Below are 19,003 nucleotides of genomic sequence, written 5' to 3' on the forward strand. Positions count from 1 at the left end.
TTCCCTTCCTCAACAAACTCCCTTTCCCGGCACAATAGAACATAGCCAACGTTGAAAATCGCGGGCCACCCCCCCCAAAAAAAACAGCCCCTTCCCGAACACTGCAAGGGAGTCTAGGGAAAAATGTTGAATTTCTGGTTACCTTAACAACCCTAGCAAAAACCTGCTGACCCACAAGGTGGCAGTTACCTGTCATGTCAATCCTACCACAAATCAAATTCTGAATTTCTAAGCTTGGTTGAAAATAACGAATCAGCACTCCCCTGAAAAATAACACTGCCGCTCTAAAAGAGGCAACCAGAAATGCATTTTTTATTCCAGACAAAACACTCTTGGTTGTCCATCGTGGTCGATGATGACTTCTACGTGCAATCCAGACAAAACACTTAACTATTGATAAACAAAGTATTGAAATCATAAGTACCAGTGACAGGTCCCATAGTTAAATGTGGCGGCCTGACAACAGTAAAGTTGATATCTCCACACTCCTGAAGGTACTTCTCCATCTGGGCCATGTTTGCCAGGACTCGCCCCAGGAACAGGGGTTTGATGATCCAGCGCATGAGGAAAAACGGCGGGTTTGACGGGTCATCTGGATAAAACAAGGATACGACATCTGAGAATAATCTTGACTGTGGAAGACTAGATCCAGTTTTAATCATGAAAACTAAATCTGAAAGTCATCTCAAACCTAGTAGTCTGTACTAGACTAGCTATACGCTGGCTATTTAATAAGTATTATAGGGAGAATAATTTGCCAGGTGACTTTTGCTATCAGAAGAGTTGGTCGGCCACGGAGGGGGGAGATGAATCTTAGCATGGACTGACTCCCCTGGCCAACTTTTTTGCCGAATTCTACAATCCCCGTACCCACGTATGAAGGCCTGGTGGAAACTACCTCAAACCAGTTTAGCTCTGATACTGAAGAGCTTATCTTTTATTAGGTCTGACAGATGCCATGTACACGTAACGAGTTTTAGAGGTTCATTGCACAAAGTCCCCTAGCTAACTGCTAATCAAATTACCTGATTTTCTTTTAATAGTGGGCTTCATAATTTGATAGCTTGTGGTTGTAGGGTACCAAGCAGAATAGTTACAGAAAGTAGGTTATATTCTGTTGAACGTTGTACTGATTAAATAATTTATCATGCTGTGTGCAATAAGTACCAACTGTAATAATACAATTGATCATTGGAAAATGAAAACTTACCAGTGGTGAACCAGGATGTCATGCAGACCAGGCGCTTGACGTTGTTCTTCCTCATGGCAGCGACAATGACCTTCATGGAGTCTGTGTAAAGTGTGACTGTCGACCAAGGCCAGCTCCTAACTGCAGAAACTCTGATATGAGACCCACTTGCACTGATATGAGATAACTTGCAACAAAATTTCTTCAGCAATTTTTTTTTTCATCAAATAAATGTTGTACAACTACAAACTAAGGCAGGTAAATACAACAGTAACTATATAATAGTCTAATAAGTAATTCTGATGCCAGTTCATCTATTTCTCTGTATTTCTGTAACATGATGTTATAAAGGACAAGTAACCTCTAAGATAAAAAAAGAACAACTGGTTGACCATAAGACTGTCAGTGTCTGCCACATAAAAAAAAGTAAAGAGCCAATCAGCATCTGAGTAACACCAGTTCACCTTTATCCATAGAACTAACATTTATGTAGTCCACAACATAATTGCACGCAAGGTGTTTAAACTTTAAAGGAGTTTGAAACTAGGAAGGGGAGATATTCTGCCCTAACAACACTTATTTTTCTAAGAAGGGGGGTCGATCTTAGGGTATCTGGCAATCTATGGAAGTTGATGCTACATAATACTTACTTCCCAGACAGGAGAGGACGACATCTTTGTCCTGCAGATGTGGCTCTACAGTATCAGCAGAGGAAAAGTCCATCTTCTCAATCTGTGAGGGTCAGCAAACAAAGAAATTTGCGCCAACTAATGCTTTAAAATGTTCCACACATTCTCTTCTGATTGAATGATTTAAGCCAGTTCATAGATCAGGTTGTGCATGAAATGCATTGTGGGCAATATGTTAAAAGTCTAAACTTTAAGGTTAATACCCAAACATATACACAAAAAACAAACAATTATTTTTACGCTTTGTGTGTTTGTTGTCTTTTCAGTCATACTTTGACATGATATTCAAATTATAATTTAAGGAAGGGTTAGAGCAATATGTAGCATCAAGATGGCAGCATGGTCACTTTTTGGTAGGAATGGGGCCCAAGAAGAAAGCTTAACTATCAACTTGAAGGTGTTCTGTTTAACACTTTTTTCCCTCCATGTACTTAGTATTATGTCCAAAACAAACAAACAGACAAACCTTGAGGTCCTTATTTGGCACCAGCGCTGCCATCTTGTCAGGGTCTCTCACTAGGGCAGTGACATCATGACCTTGGGCGAGTGCCTGTTGTACGACCTCCAAACCTGGGGTAGGGAACAACATGGTGGAAATTTACATACAACTCTTATACATGACTAGCCTGAGTAGTACACCTCCGTAGTAGTAAACATTAAGATATGTAACAGTGGGGCTCAACTGGCGCTAAACTGACCATGCCAAACTGGACTGTCCCTTTTGGTGTAACGGTTTAGCGCGTTAGGTTTGTGATCTGGCAGCCTGGCCTGGGTTTGAATCCCAGGAGCCAGGTGACTGTTTGTACTCGCCTCTTACAGACACATAAAGATACTATTGTACAATAGTATACAGTACACTCTTCACATTTAACTTCGAATACTGTAAATGCATTTAAATTCGCGGGGATTTAATTTCGCGGTAGCGGGAAAAATGACTTTTCGCGGTGGATTTAATTTCGCGGTAACACCATCTACTGCAATCTAATACCTTAAAAGAAAAATGTTCGCGGTGGATTTAATTTCGCGGTAAAGTGGTCGACGCGAAAACCGCGAACATTAATCCACCGCGAACATTTCTGCAATTACAGTAACTAAGGAAAGTTTAATCTCCAAGCAGATCCTACGGTGCCATAAGATAGGATCAAAGCTGGCCAAGGAGTATCCGACCAAAGGGAGTCACCGGTGCTATGGCACCATAGGATCTGCTTGGAGATTAAGAAAAATCACCAAACCTAATACCTGTAGGACCAGTGGCCCCAAACACTGCCAGTCTCATGGTCGGACTTAGAAAGGATAAGGAATCCTGTCCAACAGCTCTGAAGTGCAGCAGTCACTTTCAACTATTGGAAGAAAAAAAATGAAAATAGAAGATTGCATCCTTAATTAACATGGATATAATTATGGGCATGTAATAACATGCAGACAAAAATGTTGTACCACATTTTCTACATGGTATATTTTAGAAACATATATCAAGAGTTTTTTTCAGAGCAATATGTTCTTAAATACCCCCCAAACCACGCATTCAGAACCTTCCCGGACCTCATGGCCGGCCTCAGTACCTAGGTTGAAACCAGTCTGGTTGTGGGTTACAGTTTACAGTTAGCAAGAGTCTTCCTTGTTACAACGATTTTAAAACGAATTCGCAACCGGTGCATCATCAGCACTGCATGCCTCATTAAGTCCCGGCTGAGCAACGATTGCACATTTGTGTTCCTGCAAGGAATGCCTCCCAGACACATTCCCGAAGGGCTCAGCCAGTGGTGCACATGGACAGGCAAGCCTCAGGTCACTGGCAGGTTGGAGATTAGCAATTACTATGCCTGTCAATCAGCTGAGTGCCATATGATGGGGCTATGAATGGGGGGATCTGAGTAGCCTGACGTGATAGCCAGGCCAGGTAGACAGCCCAGGTAGACAGCCCAGCTCTTTCATCGAACCCTTGCACGAATACTTCCCAACTCCTGCCTTAACACTTAAGCCCCCCACACTGTGCACCGGCCAAGACTTCTTTATACCCGTACCCGCAGGCTCCCCCAAAGCTAAAACGCCAACTCTCTGGCAAAATAATTTTTGAAATGGACTGAACAACAACATGGACATAAAAGGAGGGGTAACGTTACTAGTAAGTGGTAACGTAAAATACATTTCGTTCTTTTCTTATCAAATCACATTCCTGTGTAGGGAAATTCATGAAGAGATAAATTCAGGGACGAACTTCAATTCGGCGTCGCTTTATAATATGTGTTACGGTAAAGTTTTGAGGTCAAACATAGTATTACACAACGCCTCCTGTTGCGTTGACGAAAAAGCGAAAGCCCGGCAATTGAAGACGCCACTTTAAAATAACGATACTAGTAAACAGCGTACAAAACTCAGAATATAACACAAATAACGATCTGCTAGGTCCCTGGCAAGCAAAGAAACTGAGTTATAAGACAGGGGTTTCCCCATATATACATATAACCGTTATATACAAACAAACTTTCACGGGGGCCCCAAAGCCCTTTTCCGTAGAGCGTAATCGGCGGTTTTAATTCTACGTACTCCGTAGCGGGACCGTTCGAATTCAACGTAGAGCGTAATCGGTGCATTTTGCGTCGAGCGATATTGGCCCCTTTAATTTAACGTATTACGTAGAAGCTAACCGGATTTTACCGTAAAACGTAATTCATATTAATTTTTCGTCAAGCGTAATCAAAGTTTCATTAAACTTAACTAGTCTACCGGCAAATTTTACCCGCGAAAATGCTGGAAATTGCGTTTCAAAGGGTCCAGATTTCAAAATTTCGCCGGACATTCCTTGCTATGGCTCAACACTTCGGCACTGGACATGGTGAAAAAATGTTGCGGGAACGTCGTCCCCCAACTAGTAGAAATCTTTTTACCGACCTTAGCTTAGTTAACAAGCAAAATTTGCCCCTTAAATGCAGGAAATGGCATTTGAGAGGGTCGAGATTTCAATTTTTCTCCGGGCACCGGGCGGCCCTTGCCAAGGCTTGCGACGGCTTGGGCCTCCGGCGCTCACGACTCTCCGGCGCTCGTCGCCCTCAAAGACGTTTCTCTGACAGAAATGTCATTACATTGAGCATATGCCTGCCAGCAAAATTTGCCCCTCAAAATGCAGGAAATGGTGTTTCAGAGGGTAAAAATTTCCAAATTTTCCCGTACCTACCTTGCGACAGTTCGACTGTTCGTGCTTTCGGCGCGTGCACTCGAAATCTGAAAATGATGTTTGGGGGCGTTGCCCAGCTTAAACTTAAAGCTAAAACCATTGAAGTTCTAATTGGATGCTATTTAACTTAGCTTAGTCTGTGAGCGAAATTTGCCCTTCAAAATGCATAAAATGGCGTTTCAGAGGGTCAGGATTTCACAATATTCCCGGGGGAGCATGCCCCCGGACGGCCTATGATTGTCGCGCCTCCGCTTTCGGTGCTACAAGTGCTGAAAATTACGTCACATGAGAAATTTGCTGTCGCCGCCTTTGGCCAGCAAGGCGTCTTTAGAAGTTAAGTTTTAATCTTATTGATGGAATTATCAGTTTTGTTTAGATCTCATCTTCACATGTTCTGCCGTCGGCGGAGTTCAGCCAAAAGACAATAAAAATTTGCATAATGCATTATGAAATTTCGTAATTTAGCGTACAGCGTAATAAAGTGTCCATAATTTAGCGTATTACGTAGCCGGCCCTCCCGAATTTAGCGTAGAGCGTTGTCGGTACCCCCCCCTTGGGGGCCCTCTTTCACCAGTTTGCCTCGCCAACTGTTGCGTGAACGCCAGCGCCCCGGGTTGTTGACGGTCAATGACCCGTAACAGCTATCTTCATTTGCATAAGCTGACCTGGCTAAACTCCGAGCAGATACTGGGGTGGACAGAGGACAGTTTTTCTTCTGAGCGGCCGGCGTTTCTGTGGACACTTTTTTGTGAGCGGTTGGCTTTTCTGACATAATTAATTTTTCCGACCGACCGGATTTTCTATCAGTTCTCTTCTAGAATACACAACCGATCTGAGATCATCTGCTGCTGTCCACTCGAGCTCCCAAACATCTGCTTGAAAATTAGGTACTGTAAATGCAGAATATTCGCGGTTTTCGCGGTGACCACTTTACCGCGAACTTGAAACCACCGCGAACATTTTTCTATAATGGTATTTAACTGCAGTCTGGTGTTACCGCGAACTTAAATCCACCGCGAAAAGTCCCTTTTCCTGCTACCTCGAAATTAAATCCCGCGAAATTAAATGCATTTACAGTATTGCTCCAGACCCTTTTGGAATACGATTCTAGTACCTTCGAGTAGATGTTGGGAGAGACGTTATGTCCTCTATGGGGCGTGTAAGACACTCTGTAATACGCAGTGGCAAAGTGTGTAGAGTATTCTCCAAGCACAGGTTGGGTCGCGGAGATAGTAGTAGTTGGGATTTTTTCCGGCTATTAAAAGGGGCCCGTCTAGCCGGTAAAAATCCATTTGTACCATTTTGAAGTCTTTTGGTATATACTGTACAACAAGCACTGTATATAACTGCACCTGTATATACCGAAAGACTTAGAAATTGTACATTTTTTTGCTTAGTTTATTTCTTTCGGTCTTGCAATGAAATCCTTTCATTTTACCTTGCTTTCATTGAGCAGTATTTACATACTGTTATGTATTTAATTTCGCGGTAGCGGGAAAATTGACTTTTCGTGGTGGTTTTCATTTCGAGGTAGCGCCTTTGAGGCTTTGAGTCATGCACTGTAGTCTCTTACTGCCACGGAAAAATGTTCGCGGTGGTTTCAAATTCGCGGTGAAGCGGCCGCGTTCCGAAAACCGCGAACATTAAACCACCGCGAAAGTTTCTGCATTTACAGTAATCTATCGTGGACAAATTGCTTTTTATAGCGCCCCCTTTCTATCTCTAGTGGATGTGCATTTACTCTTATCTTACATTTGGCGGATCGTCGATATCAAACTCAATGTTAACGTTATATACACAGCCGTACATAATTTTCTATCGAGTATACACTATCAGCTCATCGATTTCGTGAATTCTGGTTTCTCTTTTGAGTCTGTTCGTCTTGAATGACAGGAGGAAGTAGTGGGCACTGTCAGCAGTTTAAGGGATGACCTCAAAACCGCAGCCCGTATTTTTGGAAGCGTTTCTCATGCTTTAGAGACTAGAGACGTCCCCTTCGGCTGACTCACGCTTCGCTGTTGGCTTGAGATACTTATCAAACACATCCCCCGAGACTTGGCACTCGGGGAGAAAGTGCAGAAGCATGTTCCTTTTCTGCTTTCTCATTGGACCAAATATGGTCAACATCACTCCCAAATCCTTCCTATATGTCATTCAGGAGTTTGTCAGCAACCCCAGTTCGTTAATGATATATAAGAACACGCTTGTGAAGATTCAATGCCAAGTGTACCAGTGCCACACATTCTTTTCAGTGATCTTGGCTCAACACATTATAAGTTTGTACAGCTAAGGTCGGGGTTAAGTCAGAAGGACGATCCAAGGTCACGGTGTTCTGCTGAAGTTGCTTCCGTGGTTAGTATTGGTTGGCGGCGATATCCTGCAGTCCGTCCCAGTTACTACGTACTGAAATTGGCGGAAGATCGCCTTTCACTGAGGTTGACCGACTTTCACACAGTGCTAGCGCGGTAGGAAGTTTAGTCGGGCACGCTTGGCTAACATAAAGGTTTCTATATTTCCTTGCAATGTTCCGCGTTAACTGCTTTAAAACTAAAACTGGAGACAACAAGACGGCTATGTGGGTCTGGTTGATTTTTCTGTCAGCGACTGTGGACGTTGAAGGGTTCAATTTGGACGTGGAGAGTCGTCTGCTGTACCGGGGACCTACTGGCAGCGGCTTCGGCGCCTCGCTCGACTTCCACCGAGAAACTAACGGCGGAGGGGCGGGGTAAGTTCTAACATTACAGTTTCACCTTTTCTTCTGTGTAATGCTGTAATACCGGTACCGGCGAGTACATATTGATGCTTTCGACGTATATCTTTGAATTGCATTTACTTTATAGTGATACTTTTTTATAATCTGACAAGATTTGGGCTATAGAGTCATTGTATATCATATTTCCTCACGGTATTCCAATGTTTTCATAGGCAAAAATAACAGTTAAACACAGGCTTATCAAAAAGAGCAACTTCGAGTGATTCAACAGTCGGTAATAAATGGAACAGTCTGTGACTCACTCACTCACTCAATCACGGCCCGTAACCTCAGTGGTCGTAGGGGCTCCCCGACATCCAGTAGCATACAATAACATGAATTTCGGAGCATCGGAAGCCATTGAGCTTGAATCTGCGGTTGCATGCCGTAAATTTTCTTTGATGAGTTTGATTTTATGAAACGCTTTCTTTCATTTTCTTTGTTAAAAAATTAAGCAAATTTGCCGTCCATTGACAGCGAGTATAGTCTAGTCATACTTTCTATCCACCGAAAGAAAGACTCACCGGGTACTTCCGCATATTCTGCAAGAAGGGTTTAGAATACGTCTTGTTTTGGACGTCTTTTAAGTCGTTTCTGTTTGGCATTTTCTTTGTCAGGTTTCCTTAGCATAACGAAGAAGAAACTCGAACAAAACGCATAGAAATAAGACATAGAAATGAAGTCGGAACATAACCTCTGCTTAAAGAGAAATTTCCACACAACTTCACAGGTAGCGATCTAAAATACGAACCACGGGTGGTCTCTTTGAACAAAGACTTCTCTACCAGTAGCACGAAACGGGAAACGCTGTTCCCAACACCTGAATGTTTCTGATTAAACTCTGTAACTAAAGTCACTCTAGAGACAGCTGTTCAAGAGAAGCCGGCACAAACTTCATACCGCGTGTTCCTAAAACTGGCTCCCCTTTGTTTCTGTTGAGACTAGAGTTTCAAACAGACCACCGTATGCTTCCTGTCTTTGTGTCAATTTATCTAAAAATCAATTTAATGCGAGGGTCAGTTTTCATCCACCTCTGCTTGGAGTACATCACGTAAAGTTTTCTCACAAAACATTGGGGATTATAGTACGGATAAGCTAGCCTAGTTTTCGGCCACTTTGTGAAGGGGTCTGTTGAGGAACTTTTATACTTCTTGTCAACTTGATGTCTGAAGATACTTGGCCGTTATTTGGATTACGTGGTATTTCATTAAAACCATGGAAACCTTATCCTTTTGCGGCTGAGGGCACCAAATGAGATTTAGAGAGAATCTCTGATAATCCCTGCCCCCTCATTTATTTCGGTCCTGAAGGAAGAGAGAGAGAGAGAGAAAGAAAGAGAACTTTATTGCGCGACATTTGTACATGGTACAATGTATGGAAACAACTATTACACAAAGTACAAAATAGGGGCGCAGCGTTCATGTAAGCGTATAGACAAAGACTTAACATCCTATTTAGTAGGGCTAACACAAGCCTTTGATATAGTGTTACGATCGAGTTGGGCTAATCATGAGTTTCATTATTCTTTCTGAAGAAATAACACAGCACGTGCCCGTATACATCTGCCTATGTTTTCTTTAACGGGCTTTGAAAGTTTGATGCAAGTCACGACATTCACGAGGCTTACGTGGTCCATTTGGTGCAAATCTTGCGAGACGACTATTTTACAAAAAAAAATTTGACTCAACTTACCAAAAGAAGATAAAATCGTTTGACTCAAGTCTTGCACGGTGAGGGACCCGGGTCACATTCGTTCATATATGTAGCTTGCTGCGCGATTTGTTTTATGTCGTAGGATTTTCAAGCTAGCAGTTTGTGACATATAGATCAAACAGTTGCCGACAGGGATCTAAGACTGCCTTTTCCGCTGAATATTATAACATATAAGCAAGAATGTTATCAGGTTGCGATCGTATGATCGATATGTATACAACGTACGGTTATACTCTACTTATTCTATTACCTATACTCTACTCTACTTTACTTTGCACTTCTACTGATCTCTACTAGGCTCTAATTTACTGATCTTTACTCTAGTGATCTCTTCTCTTCTCTTCTCTTCTCTTCTCTTCTCTTCTCTTCTCTTCTCTTCTCTTCTCTTCTCTACCTTAAGCTCCTCTCCTCTCCGCTCGAATCAACTCTCGACTCTCTTAGTAGCTCCTCTCTGCTCTTTACTCTAACGTTAATCATACCTTTAATACTCTACCCTTGTCTGCTTTACCAGCTTAGTGGTTGGAGCACCCTTCGCCCTGGACGCGGCGGCCGGAAGCGTGTCTACAGGCGCCGTGTTCAGATGTCCCGGTCAGGACGGACTTGGTGCCAATTCAACATGTCACAGGCTTCCGCTCGAGCTCGCAGACGGTAAGTTGGGCCTAGGAAATATGACGTAATAATCTCCAAGCAGATGTAAGGGTCTAACTCGTGGTGCTTTACCTTTTGTTTTTACAACATAATTGACGCTACTTCACCTTTATACGCGAGGTAACCTATATCCGATGAGTTTCAAAGAACAGGTTATTTTGGAATGTCAAGTCGACGGACGGTTGTTTCAAACTGCAGCATTTTGCAGCAATTTGAAACCACCATCCGTTGACTTCGATAGTTCTAAAGTACCATGTTTCTAGATAGATTACCAATCGGATAAAGGTGAACTAGAGTCACATCTACTTGGACATTAGTAGAAAGGCATAGAGGGTTGGGGTCACTGGGTTGAGGAGAGGAGTGGATTAATTATAAGAGAATCATTCGTAGGTAAGTGATGAAAGTGTAGAAAAAAATAGATAATGAAAGTAAATGAAAATTACATGCAGGCAAAAGAATAAGAATGAATGAAGACTTTTATTATACAGTTTTCCCCAACCGAGCTAAGTACAGGTCACAACAAGTCAAAACATATATACATATAAAAGTATCACAAAACTTGTTTAATGCAGAGGTTTGGCTTCTTCTCGCTTATTGGTAATGGTGAAAATGTAGGACTGTATGGGTTTAGCTATGGTTGGTTTGTCAAAACGCATGAGAAATATATTATTAAACTTGTCAGTGCTACTCATGTGTCTAAAATGTACTTTCTATGTAATTAAGGAAATGTTTTGAAAAACTCAAGTGATTTTCTGTTCTTGTGGCAAGTGAAAGCATAAAGCTTATGGGTGTGGGGAATTGCTGAACACAATACGCCTGTCGTGCGCGGGCGGTGAACATGTGTGATGGCAGATAAGGGCGATAGTCGTGTCACGGACATCCTGGCATGAGCAGTTTCCCGCGTATTTTCGCAGTCGTCACGAAGTGTCGTTTGACAGTCCTGCTATTCAAATTTTGCTGCGTAATAGAACGTGAGGTCATTCCTCTGACATTCGGATTATAGCAGATTCATGGGAACAGGAGTTATGAGAAAGGAAGCGATGTTCCAGTTTCAGTTCATTCAAGCATCCTGCTCACCCCTGAACTTCCGCAAACGTTCACAATGGCCTCAAGTTTCTGATGTGACGTCATTTTCAGACGACATATAAGAAATTCAGGCCAAATAATTAAAAATTCATACAAAAGATATTGTCAATAATTGCACAATTTTGCGAATTGTGAATTTTTTGTAATATTTGAAATAAATTGAAACTTCAGCCCAATTTGTCATTTGTCATAGAGAACTCCGTCTGAGTTCATCACACGGATTTGCGCCACTTTGGCGCAATTCTTTGGTGCCATCTATTGAAATCGTCAGCATTTCCTTTGCCATCCAATCACGATGTCCGTTACATGCACGTTTCAGCCAAGCCTGACCAGATGATGGGCGCCACCGTGCGGACGTCGCCCAGTGAGGACCTAATTGTCGTAAGTCTGACAACTTTTTCTGTTCCCCTTTTGATGCAATAAATAAAAGCGACACACTAATGATTGGCTGATAGGCAACTTGCGACAAAAGCAAGGAAACATTTTGCTACTTCCACGGAAGCAAATCACCCTTTCTTCTTCCACAATCCACCTCTCAGGAGGAAGTTCCACACTGAAAGCTTCTTTCACATATTACTACACAGCGTGAATCGTATAGAATAAGCTCCTCGTGGTTGCTTACCTGATTGGCGTATCCTTAACCTTTTCAAGTCAAACGTAAACAAACATTTGACATCACAATCCAGTACAGTACGTAGCCCAAAACGTTTGAGTGGCTCTTGTTTTGTGGTGAATCTGAGAAGTAAATAATAAAGAAAAGAAAGGAAAATAGATCATATCACAAAATGAACTTCCCTTCCCCCATCTGCACAGTTTTCCCTCAAACAACTTCTTATTGTGTGCATAAAAAAGTAGTCTGTGTAACAAACTTTGCTGTCCGGGGCTGTAACTGGCCCCTCCCCGCTAGGAGGCCTAGGCCGGCGGATGTTGGGCGGGCTGCTATAAGCTAAATTTAATCAGGCTAAAAAAAGAATTTTCTATTAAATCCAGGCATGCGCACCGCGGTACTGGTACAAGGGACTGCGGGGGTTCAGCGAGAGTTGGAATCTCGTCGGAAACTGTCTTCTCGCGAGAAGAAACATGACGCGGATCCAGGAATTTTCACCCTGCAAAAACAGTAAGATGATAGTTTCTATCCTTAGATAGATTCTTGAGTCCATCAGAGATCATCATTTCACTTGAGACTTGTTTAGTGACGATTCAGTCTTCATCTTATTGAAAGTTAAATGAATGAATGTTTAATCTATTTACTAGATGGTTTGCGTGCGTGCAAGCGTGCGTTAGTGACATATTAGCAAAGATTAAAGAAATGTTACTCATGTTCTTTCAGGAGAATTTAAAAGAGCTGCATGGTTCGAGGAAGGATTCTGTCAAGCGGGGACAAGCGCTGCGATCACACAGGTGATATGTAAATCACATTTCAAGAGGGCGGGATGGTGTAGGGGTCTAGCCGATGTCCCAAGGAGTAGTTTATTTACGGTCTTTCTTTGCACTACAGTGTTAGAACCACATGATAACTAGCAGGGCACCCGGACTAATAGTGATCATTGACTTCAACGGGATATCTTTGTTTCCTTACAGAATGGAGATATCGTGTTTGGAGCCCCCGGCAGCTACCTGTGGGAAGGTAGGCACAACGCATTTTCTAGCACTTACGCTCAGAGAGAAGCAGAGTCATGTATTATATTCATACAAGCGAATGCACTAATGCACTGACACACATTAATAGACGCGTAGATACAAATAAACGCGCATGCATGCACACAGACACACACATGCACAGACACACACACACACACACACATGCACACAGACAGACACACACACAGAGACACATGTACACACATGTACACACACACACACACACACACTGTGACACACACAGGCACACACACACAGACACAGATACACACACACACACACACTGTGACACACACAGGCACACACACACAGACACAGATACACACACACACACACACACACACACACACACACACACAGAGGCACACAGATACAGACACACACACAGAAATACAAACACACTTCATGTTTAAGCACCCTTAATTAATAGTTTCAATGATCAGAAAAGGAAGAAATGATTGTCTTTCTTTAAAATTGTTATTACAGGGCAGATCTTCTCCATCGACCGGCTAACTCTGGACTTAGGACAAACCGACCAGAGGCAAAACTACTTCGACGATTACTCTGGTATGTCATATCCCCTCCAGTAAAAAAATTGCATGACTATGGTTTGTACCTAATTCATAGTTAATGATGAACAAGTTATAACTACGGCACTTATACCCGTAGATAGACAATACAAAGGTTACGCGTATACAACAAGCAACTACATTAGTTTTGTAAACGGTCAGATGTTTAAGATAGCATCCGCTTACGAGAAAATAGAAACGTATCTAGTTTCTTCAGTAACTTTTGCATTGAGTATCTCACCTGTATATCTGGCCTTCATCGATTAATGGCGTTTACATATCTTAAAGTCTTAAGTCTCATTGTATCATATTAGAGATGAATCTTCTCTAATTTGAACTTAAGCGGGATTGTAGGACGCGGGTTCGAATCGGGAATGCTACCCCACTGCCTTTACGTTTGGGTACTAGGTTCATGTACATGTATGTGGGACTTTTACGCCATGGTAGAGGTTAAATTTTAAGACTGACAGTCCTGATGTTTTTCTCTGCAGGAATGTCTGTAGCTGCTGGGGACTTGTCAGGCAGCGGTGAAGAAGGTAATAAGAGCTGTTTTATTGATTTCTGTTTATTTTCCACTTTTTATTTTGTAATATTTGAAAGCCTCAAAGGAGCAAATCTAAATAGTCGGTTCCGAAATTTCGCGGGAAAACAATAAAAATTAATACACATTACATTGGACTCACTATTTGACAATCATAAACATGTCGTTATTAACTTTATTTCACCTGTAGATTACGCCATCGGCGGGCCAAGGGCGAAAAGAATAATGGGATTGGTGAGTTTGTACACCATAGTTTTTGAATGGACTGACCCTCACTGTCAATTAAAAATTCAGGCAATAAGACTGTGGCCTCAAGTTGGCCAATATCTTTTTCATTTTTTTTACTCCTACTTCTTCGTTTTGAATTATATTTTTTGACATACCGTGAAAAAAAGAAAGATGGTTAGAAAGATACACACATATGGTTGTACATGCTGTCTATTTAGACACAACCAAGTGACCGTCTATCTGTCACATTCTTTAGGGCAGTTCTGGCTGCTCCACATTGCACTGCAGCATAGGTGTCGCTGCTGACAGATGCGCCCCCAAACGTTATGATATATACTACTGTTCTATTGCAGGTATCTATTGTGAACAAGAATATGGAATTTATCACTGAGCTGATAGGAGAACAGGTAAAACAACAGCTTAATCTACAATCAATTATCGCCAGTTGTAAAAGTATAGTATGAAGTGTAAAATACAAAGCTCTAATTTTGTCGTCACGTTGCATGCGCCTATCATTTGTGAACATTTGCGTTTCAGCTTGCTTCTGGTTTCGGGTCGTCCCTCTGTGTCACGGATGTTAACGGTGACGGGTAAGATGTTTTTTTTATTCTAGTCTCAAACCAACCTCAGTCATAGATACGACATCTTATCTGGTAAGCTTGTATTCCTCGTTTACATTGTTTATGTTTTATATGTTCTCATTCGCTTGAAATAGAAAAGTCTCAATCTCTCAATGTTCACAATAAAATTCTGAAAGAAGTAAATCATCCCTTAAAGCAAAAAAAAATAAAAAAATCCGCTTTTCACACAATCGTCTTGCGTTTGTTGTCGTCCAACCCGTTTATCTATGAAAATGTTTGATCATACAGCATACAGAAGTCAAACCCTTAAAATAGTTTCTAGTAAAAATGTATTCAGAATAAATGTCATTTCCCTTTTACTATCACCTATATTTTATTTCTTTGTTAAGAATCAATCCTGTATACCACTGTTTTTCTTTGTGATTAGCATTTTTGTATGATCTTGCGGTAAAGTTTTCATTTGTTTTTCACCAGGCGTCAGGACTTGCTGATCAGTGCGCCGTACTACAGCGTGCTGAGCGGCCCCACCATGCAGGGGGACGTGGGGCGGGTGTACGTGTTCCTCTGCAGGCCCGAGCTGAGATATTGCGGTCTGGTAGCAGTAAGTATGACGTTTATAGATCAGATCAATCCCCTTTCAAATGAGAAACAACATGTTTTGTATGTTTTTTGTGTTCATTTCTTTGTTTTTCCGAACATTTTGTCCAGAATTTCTGGATGTATTTGAAATGATATCTGATATCTTGATAGAAGACAAAGGTCAAGTTCTATCAGCATTGTAGCAGCAAGTCGTGTTTTTCGTTGTCGTCCTTGACATGTTGTAGTCTTGATTTTGTTATGGAAGATGTCTTTGTTTGAGTCCCCTATTAACGAGGTACTGATAGTACTAAACGCGGTAAATTTGAACAACAACGACAAATGTCCAAGTAGAAATCTGGGTGAAAAATCATGAAGCTCCCTGTCAGGATATTTTACTTCACAGCTCCGATTTTCACGATTTTCCTCTCAACATTTCTTTCAACATTTGCTTTGCCTTTCCTCCACAGGCAAAGGGCTCGATTCGGGACACCACGCCCATAACGGGCCGATCCGCTGGAGGGCGCTTCGGCACGGCCATGGTTGCCTTGGGCGATATGGACAGCGATGGGTTCAACGGTAAGTCAGTTCTCGTTGTCGTACATTGGCAGCATGTCGTAGCCTGGAGCCCAGCCTCGTTGTGCTTTTAGTCGCCCCCCGAATGTCCGCTTGCAAGGCTCCATGCTACTATATCGAACTAAGGCGCCAAAACGTTGTCTATCTTTTCTTCATCGATAGGAATTATTGTTATCGATAGGAATTATTGTTAAATTACAAGTCGCTTACTCATAACTACCATCGCGTGTATGCCTTGTTTGTTAACGAACTGTGCACCAGCCCACAAGACATAACACAGCGCAGTAAAAAGTCAATAGTTAGATTTAACAACGTTCAAGTATCATGCTGCAAGGCTGTTCAGTCCGTTTTCCTTCTTGAAAAGAAATACCTAAGAAACTGGTGACTTTTAATTTCTCTCTCAGATGTGGCGGTTGGTGCGCCGTATGCAGGCAAGACAGGAGAAGGAGTGGTGTATATCTTTAGGGGATCGCCAGAGGGCCTGAGAGAGGAACCATCACTGGTAAGAACCACAGAAAACAAGTTTTTTTTTGTTCAAACAAGATAACTGGCCACAATATTTTTTTTCTTCATATTTATGACAAAACGTCACGTTTGGGACCGCATTGTTAGTAGCGACACCTAGCTGCAGTACGCAAAAGAAGTCAGTAATGCACTGCACTGAGGAAGGCGAGGAACGGTCACCGAAATTGACGTCGGCTGTCGGTTTATACATATACATATCTTGGTTGTAAATAAAAGACTTCATTAATTTCCAACGTGTTGAAATCATTTACAGATGTAAGGGCGATATACGGATGCCAAACGGTTAAAGCTTCCACTGTTTTATTGTATTATCTATGCTACATGGAAATTTAGCCGTCTAAGACAATTCGTTTTTAGTATAAGTTCATCCTGGCACTGTTTTGAAATTCATTTTTTCCTTGTTCATCAGACAATAGAAGCGAGCTCTGTTGGGCCCGGTCTGAAGTCGTTTGGGTACTCACTATCGGGCGGTGTGGATGTGGACGGCAACCTTTACCCAGGTGGGATGTCTTTAAGATAAGATGAAAACATACTGTCCCTCGTGTGCCGCATAAAAAGAATGTATATATGGTACTTTTGCTACAACACAACATAGATAATACAGAAACACATTACTAATGATTGCATAGTAACCAATTCAAGAACAGCATATTAGTTACCGACTTCAAGAACAGCATATTAGTTACCGACTACAAGAACAGCATATTAGTTCCCGACTACAAGTACATTTTGCTACATTCTGATTTCTGTTATATTGCTTCTCCATTCGATTGTGCGAGATTCGTTCTTAAGAAATGTAGCTGGGCGATTTTACGATGCGTGTTTCTACATTGATGTTGCAGATTTGGCAGTTGGTGCATTTGAATCTGATGCTGCAACAGTTTTCAGGTAAGATCCGGAAAAAAAAGTTCAGTTCTAGATGAAAAGGAGCCCTTCAGCAAGGCTACAAGTGAAGGATAACGCTATTACCCATAGGTCCTCTGATCCTTCTGAAATCATACTGTACGTCACGTAACCTGAACGAAAATGTGTTTCACCAGCGGGACAAGGGTGCTCGGTAGTCGGTATCACCCCCGTCTCGGTTGAAGAATGGTCCTTTAGCTCTATAATATTTTATGACGAATTTTGATTTACATGAGGAGAAGGACTAGCAATCCTTCACTCTACAAATATACCCTGCTGCAGAAACAGCAAGGAAATTGCCGATATTTGTGCCACTAAATAAAGGTGACAAACAAACAAACTAGCCTGTACAGGATGAAGCTTCGCGCTAACAATCTTCACATGAAACTCTCTCCCAGGTCCGTTCCCGTGATTGACATCGTCACGGCCGTGCTGTCTGTCCGCCCCAGAGTTGTGGACACGGAGACCAGACGGTGCTCTACAGCTGACGGGGGGAGGGCCGCCTGGTACGTTCCATAGTATGATCAACCGAATAACAACAACAACAATAATAATAAAAATAACACAATCAGCGGGAAATTGGTGACGAATAAAGCAATAAACTTACAACAACTACAATAACTACAAGATAGTTCTCGGATTTATGAAATCGACCTCCGATTTCTTGTTTATTGAGTCGTAACTTCTTCTCTTGAAGCTTGAGGAGTTCCTCTGGAAGCCCGGGGTTTTCCTATCTCTAGCATGTCCAAACATTTCTTTAAAAGTCCAATAGCTGTGAGAACTCCCATATTCAGTTGGGTTGGAGCTATTCTGCTCATTCTCCGTAGACAGACGGTTGCTTCATCACCTCAGGTGACTCCCCTCTCGAGTATTCTCTCCATAGACCATGTATTTGGGCCGTTCCTCTTTCGTAGACAGTTCGTCCTCACGGTGTTGATGATATCAACCTCGGTAAGGCAGTTGTCACGTAGTTTAGCTGACATGTTCCTTGTTTCTCCGGTGCCAGTTTCAGCGTGATGCTGTGTGTGGAGTACGGCGGCCATGGCGTGCCCGACACGCAGGACTTCCTGGTGGAGGTGGTGTTAGACGGCCCGTTATTGCCTCTCCAGCGAGCCGTGCTGAAACAAGACAAGTCACAACTCGCCATGAGTCTGCTGAAGAGACAGACGAGCTGCATGATGCTGGAAGTTCATCTCAAGGTATGACGCTGAACATTTGACACCTGCACGATCGTTTATGATTTATTTACACCGTATTGTTACCTGCGCCAAGTTTTCGGAAGCGTTCGCGTGTGTGCGTCTGCATGCTTGTGTGTTAACGCGTTAACTCGAGAATGCCTGAATGGATTATCTTCAAATCCAGAAACACATACACACACACACACACACACACACACAAACACACACACACCCAACCCCCCCCCCCCCCCCCCACACACACACACATACACACACACAGACCACAGACACAGAAACACCCACAGACACACCCAAAACAATATCTCCCTTTTTCATGGAGACATCTCGGAGGGTCTTCTCATTACCTACTGTTCTCATTATGAAAATCCCGTTCTCCAGGATGAAATACGTGATAAACTGACGCCCATCGCGG

The 19,003-nt window shown here is 42.3% G+C and overlaps 2 protein-coding genes across 4 annotated transcripts in view; one reads left to right on the plus strand and one right to left on the minus strand.

The window, feature by feature from the left end:
• LOC118424422 (flavin reductase (NADPH)-like) overlaps positions 1 to 4,372 on the minus strand; it is a 15,407-nt gene extending 11,035 nt beyond the window's left edge. For 2 of the 3 annotated variants that reach the window (XM_035832984.1, XM_035832983.1), the window contains exons 1-6: positions 4,356 to 4,372; positions 3,118 to 3,218; positions 2,345 to 2,448; positions 1,840 to 1,921; positions 1,211 to 1,330; positions 425 to 592 (exon numbers count right to left, since the gene is read on the minus strand). In XM_035832984.1, coding sequence (XP_035688877.1) covers positions 425 to 592; positions 1,211 to 1,330; positions 1,840 to 1,921; positions 2,345 to 2,448; positions 3,118 to 3,154 — 511 coding nt within the window. In that variant the 5' untranslated portion in view covers positions 3,155 to 3,218; positions 4,356 to 4,372. The remainder of the gene's footprint in view (positions 1 to 424; positions 593 to 1,210; positions 1,331 to 1,839; positions 1,922 to 2,344; positions 2,449 to 3,117; positions 3,219 to 4,355) is intronic. The other variant, XM_035832985.1, reaches the window with a different exon arrangement.
• Positions 4,373 to 7,372: 3,000 nt separating this feature from the next.
• LOC118423855 (integrin alpha-8-like) overlaps positions 7,373 to 19,003 on the plus strand; it is a gene marked incomplete in the record, with an annotated part of 16,627 nt that continues 4,996 nt past the window's right edge. The window contains 19 exon segments of the mRNA XM_035832146.1: positions 7,373 to 7,778; positions 10,030 to 10,166; positions 11,572 to 11,633; positions 12,243 to 12,369; positions 12,583 to 12,653; positions 12,834 to 12,879; positions 13,380 to 13,460; positions 13,954 to 13,998; positions 14,194 to 14,237; positions 14,585 to 14,638; positions 14,769 to 14,821; positions 15,287 to 15,413; positions 15,859 to 15,967; positions 16,369 to 16,466; positions 16,899 to 16,989; positions 17,332 to 17,377; positions 17,791 to 17,898; positions 18,399 to 18,591; positions 18,970 to 19,003. Coding sequence (XP_035688039.1) covers positions 7,576 to 7,778; positions 10,030 to 10,166; positions 11,572 to 11,633; positions 12,243 to 12,369; positions 12,583 to 12,653; positions 12,834 to 12,879; positions 13,380 to 13,460; positions 13,954 to 13,998; positions 14,194 to 14,237; positions 14,585 to 14,638; positions 14,769 to 14,821; positions 15,287 to 15,413; positions 15,859 to 15,967; positions 16,369 to 16,466; positions 16,899 to 16,989; positions 17,332 to 17,377; positions 17,791 to 17,898; positions 18,399 to 18,591; positions 18,970 to 19,003 — 1,729 coding nt within the window.

Source organism: Branchiostoma floridae, chromosome 10 (genome assembly GCF_000003815.2).
Source record: "Branchiostoma floridae strain S238N-H82 chromosome 10, Bfl_VNyyK, whole genome shotgun sequence".
Taxonomy (NCBI): Eukaryota; Metazoa; Chordata; class Leptocardii; order Amphioxiformes; family Branchiostomatidae; genus Branchiostoma; species Branchiostoma floridae.